The sequence below is a fragment of the Mytilus trossulus genome, chromosome 9, assembly GCF_036588685.1.
Source record: "Mytilus trossulus isolate FHL-02 chromosome 9, PNRI_Mtr1.1.1.hap1, whole genome shotgun sequence".
NCBI classification, from domain to species: Eukaryota; Metazoa; Mollusca; class Bivalvia; order Mytilida; family Mytilidae; genus Mytilus; species Mytilus trossulus.
This window is the reverse complement of record NC_086381.1, coordinates 61669112-61680263: the sequence shown is the minus strand read 5'-3', so window position 1 is coordinate 61680263 and position 11152 is coordinate 61669112. Positions and strand designations below refer to the sequence as shown.

General features: G+C 34.3%; 1 protein-coding gene across 1 annotated transcript; it reads left to right on the top strand.

The window, feature by feature from the left end:
• The first annotated feature begins 1047 nt into the window (after positions 1-1047).
• LOC134684828 (short-chain collagen C4-like) lies at positions 1048-6284 on the top strand. The gene is made up of 4 exons (XM_063544138.1): positions 1048-1223; positions 2678-2740; positions 3590-3832; positions 6046-6284. Exons 1-4 carry the CDS (start codon positions 1052-1054, stop codon positions 6282-6284), a joined length of 717 nt encoding a protein of 238 aa, XP_063400208.1. The 5' UTR covers positions 1048-1051.
• The last annotated feature ends 4868 nt before the right edge of the window (positions 6285-11152 follow it).

The following is an 11152-nucleotide window of genomic DNA, read 5'->3' as shown; positions in this document are numbered from 1 at the left end:
CAAAGGACTGAGCTAAACGAACCTCGTTTAAACCAGGGACGATCCCAGCTACCTGGAGGTGCCGGCAGATCCTGCATCACAGCTGGCACCCATCGTGACAAAAGTTAACAACTGAACTCATGTTTTGCTACGACCAGATTTTTTTAAAGTCTATACTTGTACAAAACTTAACTGTTGCACCCAAGACATGCCAAGATAAAAGAGAGTTAATCGGTTCTGAATGAAATCTTTTTAGGTTTCGTTTGATGCTTTCTAAATTGTATTATTTTGGGTATTCTCGAGCTAAAAAGTGCATGCGCGTGGGAAGTAAGTGGCGCCACACTTAGTACACTTCTCCTAAAGTCAGCATTTATTACAGAAAAAAAACATGTCCGAGTTACTGTTAACTAATTTTGAATATGTAAAAAAAATCAGCAAACGTAAGCGTATTTAGCCGTCTATCCCTTAGATTACATGTACACGTAATATAATACTAAATCAATAATCCATACATGCAATCCTCTCATTTACGTTTTTCAACAGATGTCTATGTATTTGCGGACTAAATGTGCTAAATATAAGCAGCACTCCCTTAACAGTCACTTTTTATTATAACAAAAAAAGATCTAGAAGAAAAAAAAGGTATGTCAGTTTTATGTTTTCACCTCATCTTCTCTTAATAAATACGAAGTAAAGATAGTGTGTTTTGCATGTTGACTGGGTTTCTTTTCTTAGAGATTTTCCTCCGATTAGACATAATGTCAGTGAATATTCTATTTTGCTTTTGTTTACCATTAACTCTATATTGAATTTTCGTCTTGCATAAATCGATAAAAGCATGTGTAAGTGCACGTGGCATTTGTTTACGAAAAATCTTACTACAAAATTGGTCTTAAGTTTTACTAAAATGATCGAATTCTGAACTTACAAATATCCAAGGATAATTCAAAACGGAAAGTCAGTCATAAAATTTGAACAAATGAAACAAATGAAACAAAACACTATCAACTGAACTTATAGCACTTTTTAACATTTTTTATGTGACTTATTTGTGTTTGTTGTAGTAGCAAACATGTTTTTGTCATATTTGGCAGTTTGTATAACAACAAGTATGGTGCTTGTTCAATGTCGTGATTGTAAAGATTATGACCTATCGGCATCTGACCAGTCTTTACTTATGAAGCACTACCTTCGTAACTCTAGAAATGAGGAAAGCCTTTCAAAAGGAAAGACGATCGCCTCAGGTATGAATATTTAGCATGCAGAATACTAAAAAACCAAAAAAAAAAATAAATTAAGCTCAAAGTTGGAAAAACTGTGTTATTCTCAAATACTAAGGCTTTTTTACCTCAAGAATATATTACCTTAGCTGTATTTGGCAAAACTTTTAAGAATTTTTTATCCTCAACGCTCTTCAACTTCGTATTTTATTTGGCATTTTTAACAATTTGTTTTTATTCGAGCGTCACTGATGAGTCTTTAGTAGACGAAACGCGCGTCTGGCGTACATATAGAATTGCAATCCTGCATGGTATCTATGATTAGTTTATCTATACATCAAAATAAGACATTTCTGAATAGGAAAAAAACCTGTTTTATTTTAAATCAAAAAAATTAAATAAGGACACAATTAAGAAAAATATACCAATCTTTAAAAAGCGTGAGTTAATTTGTTCTACAAGTAGACACATCAGGACACATACACCGCAGAACGGAACGACATTGAATGTGTTGACAAGATGAGCGGTTCATTCTAATGATGAACCAACTGCCATTAGTATGAAAGGAGACTGGACACAAGCTGTATATTTGCAGAAAAGAAGACTTCTTGTGTATTTTTAAGATTTTGAGATCATGTACAATGTCTTTCCTGAATTCAGATATACATGATCCGGATCATTTGAGTTTTTGACCATACTTAAATGGTCATTACCATAGTACAAACATTCTTACGTGTTCATTATTAATTCTCCTTACAATTGTGCGAAATGTATCGACCTATGAAAATAACTTCGGGAAATATCTAAATGATCTCTTAAACAAGACGCCAACGGCTAAACAAACAGGACTATTTGTAATTTTACTCTTTTCCTTTTTAATAAAATTTGTTTGAGCTATTTTAATGTAACAAAAGGTCTTTTATATATCAAACAGTTCTTAGATATCCAATGTGTTCCTGCTTCTATTCATACGATCTTAAAAAAATAAAAACTCAGACAAAAAAAAGAAGCGTTCACAAAAGAAAAAAAAAATGAGAGGAAATTTTAACACTAAGAAATAAGAAAGAATGCCCATGCTCTAACATGTCGTTGTTTCACTGGTGGGCGAATGGGTCGACAATATGGAATGCTTTAAATTACTTCTAGCGAATGCCAGATAACATGGAGATACACCAAGAAAGTGAAATGCTCTAAGGTAATTCTACTGTATGCAAGATGAATAAAGGCAACAGTAGTATACCGCTATGTATAAGTCATATATCGATTGAGAGAAAACAAATTATGGATGCAAACCGAAAATTGAGGGACAAAAAAAACTAATATGGACATATGGTTCTACACATATGGTCATGACCATACGCGTATGGTCAAAATACTCAAATGGTCCAGAACATATAAATATAATTTCAAATGGTGATATTCATTTTAAGGTTTAAAAAAATTTAAAAAAATCATTGTGTTACTGCTTATTTACCTAGGTGTGACGTATGCAAGGTGGGGAAGGAAAGAATGTCCAACAGGAGTAGAAACGGTTTATACAGGTAATAAACAGAATATGTATATATCTTAACAGTTTTGAGGTTTTATCTTATGATAAAACAACTAAAATTACATACTGAAACAGATACACCAAACATATAAGTAATTGTCACCCTGATGCACTGACGATAGATAAAATGGATACCTTCTTTTTAATACCATACATTTGTCTGTCAGTTCTACAAAATATAATATTGCCTTTGCACTGTGAGAATCAACATTTCTAGAGCAAAATTTTTGATCTCTTATATATAACTAAATAGAGTATTTTTTTGCAGAACGACAAGTATTTTTTTGGAAAAATCAAGTTGGAAGTGTCAATCAAATTTTTTCAATGTATACAATCTGCGGTTTATTAACTTGAAATACAAAAACAACGTCGTTCACGCACTTGTTTTTTTTAATTCATCGCTACGATAAAGGGACATTATGTGAGAAGGATTTTTAGAGTGCAAACCTTTAAAATAAACCAGATCTATCAAATCAGTGTGTAGGATTTTGAGAATCTCTTTTTTTAGATCAGGTTATGCATATTTTAAGGTGTCGGTTAATACGTCTCGAGAAGCCAGGATTACCCGAAAGAAGAGCCACCCACGGACAGTTTTCGCTTGATTAATCGTTTCACTACTCGGTGTGTTATACGTCAATAACAATCTAAAATAATTCTGTATTTGTTTTAACTGGCAGAATTATGTCTACGGTAGATCCGTCAAAACTTATAAGGCTAAACAACTGATGTCCGAAATTGATTTAATTTTAAAAGCAAAAGACTGTTCTCCTTATCGTTAATGGTATATGTAAATGTTCATGATGTGTGTCAACAGTAACTTAACATTTTTTTTGTATTTCAGGACAAGCTGGTGGTAACCAGTATTCACATAAAGGAGGAGGGGTTAACTATTTGTGTCTACCAAACAACCCCGATAACGGAGAACACTTTCCAGATGAAACTAACCAGATATTTGGTGCCGAATACGAGCTTGCTTCCTCAAAGTTTCCATCAGGAATGAAAAACATAAAAACTTTACACAATAAAGAGGTGCCATGTACTATTTGCTACCAAAGAAAAAGATCAACTGTTCTGATGATACCAGGTAAAGGTCCAGTACAACCCTTTTTTGGTCCTACACTATAGCAGTTTTACAAAATTGTTAATATGTATACTCTTAGCTATGTATGTTTATTGGAAAGAAGAATACAACCGTTACATAAATATGGGCCGTTTTTTTTCAATACAATGCACATGTATCGAGTACATGCATCATTAAGTCATGCTAAATTATTCAAATCTGCGAAATTTTAGCATTTTGATTAATTTTAGACAGTATTCGTCTGAAATGGAAGTGGTGGCATTTGTGTTCATTTCAAATATTTAAACGAAAGTTGTATTTGATGATAATATATATCATATATAAATGTTGACAATAAACACGGATGTGGCCACTTTCATTTTGGACAAAAGTCATCTGGCAAGTGACATATTATGGCACATTTGATATGTTGTTCATATGTAAGCATACATTTGAGCGTCTTGAAATAAAGGCAACAGTAGTATAACGCTGTTCAAAATTCATAAATCGATAGAGAAAAAAACCAATTCCGGGTTATAAACTTAACTGAGGGAGACGCATCAAATATAAGGGTACTATGACACATCAGAGACACAACACCGAAATGTAACACAAACAGAAACGAACTATTATTTAACAATTGCCACGTTCCTGACTTGGTACAGGACATTTTATGAGAAAATGTTGGGTTGAAACTGGTTTGTGGCATGCCAAACCTCCCTTTTTAATGGCAATGATAATTATAACATGTTAATGACAACATTACACGACATGGTTACAATAAATAAACAGATAAATGGAAGAAAATATAGGACAGAGAATCACACAAATAATAGCCATCCAAAGGTAACAGGTTAAAAAATATATGTATACACCAGACGCGCGCTACATCCACACAACACTATGCTTAGATGTTAAAAGTTTAAAGCAATAACAACTATTAAGTTGAAGATCGCCGATGACCAAAAGTTCCAAAACAGTGTGAGGCAGGGGTTATCTGCCTTGGACAAAAACATCATTATTATGAAGAATGATACATAGTTTTGCAAACAGTAAATTTTATAAAATGACTATATAATAGATATATATGAGTAAACTGAAGTGGCAACTAGCTTTAGAATAAAAGAAAACAATGTATTACAAAACCAGAGCCCTGTTAGCCATAGTCAATACAAAGCCCAAAGTGACGTCACACATAAATTTCTAAAACTTGTTCAGAAAATTAAGAGAATTTGGTTAAAATTCAAGATTAGATTTGTATGACTCATCTAACTTATATTTATAACAGGTAAAGTTATATTACTTATAAATATTAAATTGAAGCAGTAATTAGATAATTAAATGTATTATCTGGCTTTGTGGTTGTTTTCTGATCAAACTGCAAACCAAATATATAGTGTAAATTTCGTTGATCCAAAATTACATCTACCAATTGAACTGGTTGAGTAGTCATCCCCCAATACATCACAATAATACAACAGAAAGAAAACGATTTACAACAGTTACTACAAATGTTAAAATATTTGAAAAAATCCAATGACAACAACGTACACAACATCAAAACCCAACATTTTAAATGACTGAATCAGTTGAAATATTTAGCATAAACTAATTGAACGACTTAAGTGTCTAATATCTTTCGTCAGATGGATCTAATTTTTAAGACAAAAATCGGTTCTTACTGAACCAACCCCTTAATTTATCTTTGAGAATTTATTAAATTTTGGTATTGTTGACAAAAAGCATTAATAATGCTGGTTTGATGATTAAAGCAAATGTTTCCAATATAATCAGATCTTCTTCATTTCTTGATTCGTGAGTATAAAAAATGGACTAGATATTTTTGTATTGTAAACTTTCACTTTTTATGAAAACAAGAAACCAGCAGGATCTAAATACTAAAGAGTAAAGTTTAAATTTCGCTATTCTAATGTGTGCAGCTGTCATCAATATTTGGTTTTCCGTTATAGAACACATTTGTAATAAAGGATAATGACTTGCTCCCTATTCCCAAAGCCGCAATCCCGTGTTTATGTCATCGATTGTGACATCATTTATTCAATAAGCAGAATCTTCCTTCTATGAGCAACTTGACGGAAACTACCATTAAAAAGAACAACAATTAACAGCAGTTAATATGGGAGTTGATGGTACAAAATACTTTAAGCATGTTAAGTCTGCGTGATCTTTTAATTTTTCTTGTACTCATGGATTGTGATTTTGTTTCGATCTGTTAGGGAGGAAAACCTGCTACAAAGGCTGGACATTCGAGTACAAAGGATATATCATGTCAGATCATAAAGATTACAGCAGCAAAGAATATGTATGTGTTGACAAAGATGCCGAGCCTGTCGACAATAAATCTAGCAATGAAGATGGGGCCTTATTTTATGGAATCAGAACCAAATGTGGCAGTTTGAGGTGTCCACCATACAAAGATGCTACAGATGTGCGATGCGTTGTTTGTACAAAATAACACCTTTTGTTAAATAAATCAAAGAAACTTTTGCTATTTTTTTATTGTCATAATACGTCAAACCTTACTGTCAGATTCGGAATTGGTTGCATTACTCAAACTATATACCTAGCCGTTTTGTTTAAAGATAGAAGAGCCCTAATAGTGTCTTTTGTATAGTCCGTCTGTTCATTTACATATTTTTTTTGGTCAACTCTACACTGCAAAGGTAATATGATTGAATCAATGATATTTTTTTTGTTTTACAGAATGGAAACAATATTATGGAATATTATTTCCACTGGAATAATCATTACAGTAAATGTTCCTAACAGAATAAATGGTATGGAATATTTGTTCCAACATGAACAGATATTATGACCTTGTTTATAACAAAATTTTCATTCTGTTAGGTGGAACAAATATACGTTTACACCTGAACTTTGGAAACTGTATTAATTTTTTTACATTTTGTAAGATTTGTTTTAGTTGATATGATCATTAACATAGTACAAAATACAATTTTATTTCGTGGATAGTATTTTGGTTTCACAAGATGTTGAGTGATTTTCGGTATGTGATATCAAATATTCATAACACTATTTAAACCAAACACTCGTTTAGAGTTTATCTTTATTGTATGTTTTTACTACGCCTACGCAGCCGTAAACAAATTAGGGATAGAGACGATGGTTTAAACATACATGAGGATTTTTGATCACCAAAAGAGAAATTTGGGATAAAGGTGACAGTTCAATGTATTTTGCTAATTTGAAAAATGCAGAAATGGTAACAGATATCGACAAACTATTTTTACTTAAATGCCACTGGCGACAATTCATATATGGAAAATGTTGGTCCTAATGAAACAATAACATTTCAATGGAATGTAAATATAATATGGTTATATACGTTTTGTTATTCCCAAACCATTGAGTATAGATACCTTATGTGTTTTCATATGAGGTCCTTTCTTACTGATTTCCCGATGCGAACAAAGCAATAGACAATTTATATGTTGTATTGACCATTGACATAATGACGGAGGGATATTGGAATCAGAAACATCCATACATGTTTTTCAAGTTTGGTATCACCAGTTCAGTAGCCAGGACTTCGGTACTGCCTTGAAAATACAGGTTTATTTTTGTGTGTTTTTAAAATAATCTGTAACAAAATTTTAGAAATTACTATAAATTAATGTGAATGTATCTCCCTTATGCAAAGCTCTGATTCCTATCCAGGATTTGGCTATACTTTTTAGACCTTTTGGATTATAGCTCTTCATCTTTAATATAATCTTTGGATTTCAAATATTTTGGCCACGAGCATCACTGAAGAGACATGTATTGTGGAAATGCGTATACTCTGGTGCAAGAAAATTGGTATCGTTAATTTCATTATCTTTTATATGTTGGTCCAAGAAGTTGTTTACCTTTGAAGATTTTTTTTAACCGGTTCGAGTTGATTTTATCAGATATGCCTTTGGCTCAAGTTGATCTTATTGCAAAGGAGAAATTCAGAAACATCCTAGCTCTTTGGCATTGTATCATTTCACTAAATATATAAATGGGTTAGCATTCAAATATTTCAAATATAACGATTTAATAAGCGCACACATTGTTTTGCATCAGATACTAACGAATATATCCCTTTTGTCTTTTCATATGAGGTGCTTTTGTAACGGTTTATTTCTTCCTCTGTGATATTTTATCCTGAGGATAATTTGTCACGGTAATTTTTTTCCAGGCATTGTATTTCACAGGTAGAACTTTTCCAGAGGAGTGAAAATCTATCTGTGTTATGCAGATAGTATGTACCGGTATATATTTGCCGTATCATATTTCACAGATCATTGTGAAATATAGTCCCATTAACTAGTATGTAAGTTACTCGCAATCAATATATACCTGACTTTAATTATAAAATGTTTCACAAAGGTAGAACAAATTTGCATAATTTATCAAAGGGAGGTAATTATGAGCAATTTATATTTTAAAGATATTAATATAATATATTCCTGAATCTATTTCATAATGAAATTTTTCCTTGAACCTTATTTTTTATATATTCATTTATATAACAAGATGACTAACAACATGAATTTTTAATAAAAAGTAAAAACACAAATAAGACATATAACATTTCACAAGTAAATACTATCCAACTGTTAAAATTACTTTTGTTCCAATATATTTGTTGTGTAATTGCCCAGTAGTTCTAGGGGGTTTCCTCTGTCTGGTGTGATCTACTGGTAAAGAGCAGAGAGACCCGAATGGTGACGTGCATGGCCTGGTAGAAGACTGGAGAGCCCCGAATGGAGACATGACACAAGGGTCACGCTTGACCGGATACAGCCTCTTCCTGACCTTGATGATCACGGATAAACCTGAATTATACAATCCTAGATAAATCCCTGTAGAAGACCAAGCCTGAAGGTAAATATCTACACATATTTACACCTGTTATACACATAATCCTAGGGGTATACGTAGAGCCCAGCTAGACAGGCCAAGTAACACTTTACTGGTAGTTGCGGGTGGTTTAAATTTTGGTCCTGCAGAGGATTTGGTCGCCACCTTGGCATCTCCAAAATTTGGAGTGCAGACAGTCAACCCTGAGAATTGTAGTTTTATCTTGGGGGGTATTGTTAGGTCCTTTATTTAACTTTTTGGGATAAAGGCTAGATAGTTACATCGTTTTTGAGTACTTTTTGGGCCGGGAAAAACTTTTTGAAAAGAAGTTTCTAAGTTCATAGCGAGGTCACGCGAGGTGTTTTGCCGCGAGATTTGGACGCCATCTTGTACCAAACGGATGTAAACAAACGGATGTAAACAAACGGAAGAGCGAGTGATTTTACATTGTTCCGTTGTGTATTTCATTGCTGACTTGACTTTTTATTGAATAAAAACTATTATTGTTTTGAATATATATATTTGTTGCTGATTGATATTGAAATAAAATCAAATAAATTTATTAAACTGTGTAAATAACCATAAGTCATTATGCAGAGTCGTAAGGGGTATATGATCAACATTAACACCTGTCCTAGAGTTATACTTACCTGCATACCCGGCATAGGGGAGGCTATAGCAACAAGAATTATGGACATTAGGGAAAAGGGTATTCATATAGATCAAGATGTTTTGTCCCAAATTCCATACATGAAAGTAACAGAGGGTACCCTAGGCCTTATTGATTTCTCACCGAGACCACAGCCAGAAGTTAGCGAGTTACATGGTGACAGACCAGGATCTGTGAGTATGTCCACTCAAAAGTCTGACCACGTTATTATTGATATGGACAGAGAAGAGTGTCAAGGTACAGATTTACAGGGTACAAATATTTCATGCATCCTACAGGATGAGGCACCACCTTATTGTCCTGCCCCTAGAGATACACGGACAGAAAATCAAAAACAGATAGCACATCTGCAAGATTTCCACGCTAATATACAGCAATGGTTGGAAGAATGCGATACACAAGATGAAGATACATCATACTGCTCAGAGGAAGTAACCTGCCGTAGCATTGAACAAAGTCAGTTACAACAACAATTACACCTTTCGACATATTCCACCTTGTCCGAGCAGTCTCTTTGTGAACCACCACAAGAAAGCTTATCTTCGGAAAGTTTAAACTCAGACAGAAATGTTCGTCAAAGCGAGTATGGTACTCCATCACCTAGAACCAACATGGTTGTTCGCCCTCAACCAGATAGTCAACATGACCGTGATGTTCAAAAACAACAAGATGACAGAGTGTTTTCACCGCTTACCTTTGACGGGAATATTCCACACCCTGTAGTCGAGGATTGCAATCGTCAACAAGAAGTGCAACAGATGCCACCGAGGTATAGTCCTGAACCACTTATTAATTACAACCAACCACCAAGGTTTTTACATACGCCTACACCTGAACAGGTTCACTTTTCATCAAGTGTTCAACAGGAGCGCCACCTTCAACAAGATCACCGGGTAGCCAGCATTCTTCAACAGGCTTCACCGGAATATCAGAGGTTGTCAACTGGTGAGAATATGATACATTATAGAAATATATACAGACCTGACACACCAACAGTTGAACGTTCCCAACCGTTTCAACCACCGGTTCAACAGAATACCATTAACCGTCAACAAGACTTCAACAGTCCTCTTGACCAATCATTCTTTGTTGACCGTCAACCAACAACATCACCACAATTTGCACAACTTCATCAACCGATATTTGACCACAGTCAACAAGACGTTAACCAATATCAACATGGCTACAACAGTCCACACCGACTAGAAGTCAACCAAGGTCAACAACCAGGCATTAAAAATCCAGATGATGTCTATGATCATCAAACGTTAACATTTTTTCACCAGCATGGAAGTTGTCCCACCAACCAACATCAAGGTGTCAACAGAGTACAACAACCTTTGTCACATGGTCAACGAAGTGTGCAAATTCAACACCAAGTGCAAGGCCTACAACAAGGGCTAGATCACCTTCAACTTGGGGTACATAATTCTGTTCAACCTGAAAAACAACAACATTGTGCTGCAGCGCCGGTTTATTTACCTCAACAGAAGCATCAACAACATCAGGTTAGTGCAATTGTCCATCAACAACAAAATTATGCAGAATCCAGGATCCAAAAACCAAGTTCGGCACCGATCATTCAACAACATAAGATGATTGGTCACCCAACATCAATGTTTCAACCTCCTAGACCTGGACCACCCCCACAGGCACCATCACGCCTTACAACCAACAGTACAAATCTGGTGCTACCTATTCTGGTATAGGTCAGTCTAACCTTACAGGCTTTCAGCAACAACCATTACAGGCGCCTTACCAACAATTATCTATTCCTGGCGTGCAACAACAACCCTTACGATCAG

Coding starts and splice junctions, on each gene's coding strand:
- LOC134684828 (XM_063544138.1), top strand. CDS start 1,052: ATGTTTTTGTCATATTTGGCAGTTTGTATAACAACAAGTATGGTGCTT. Junction 1,224..2,677: donor AGGAAAGACGATCGCCTCAG/GTATGAATATTT, acceptor TTATTTACCTAG/GTGTGACGTATGCAAGGTGG. Junction 2,741..3,589: donor AGTAGAAACGGTTTATACAG/GTAATAAACAGA, acceptor TTTGTATTTCAG/GACAAGCTGGTGGTAACCAG.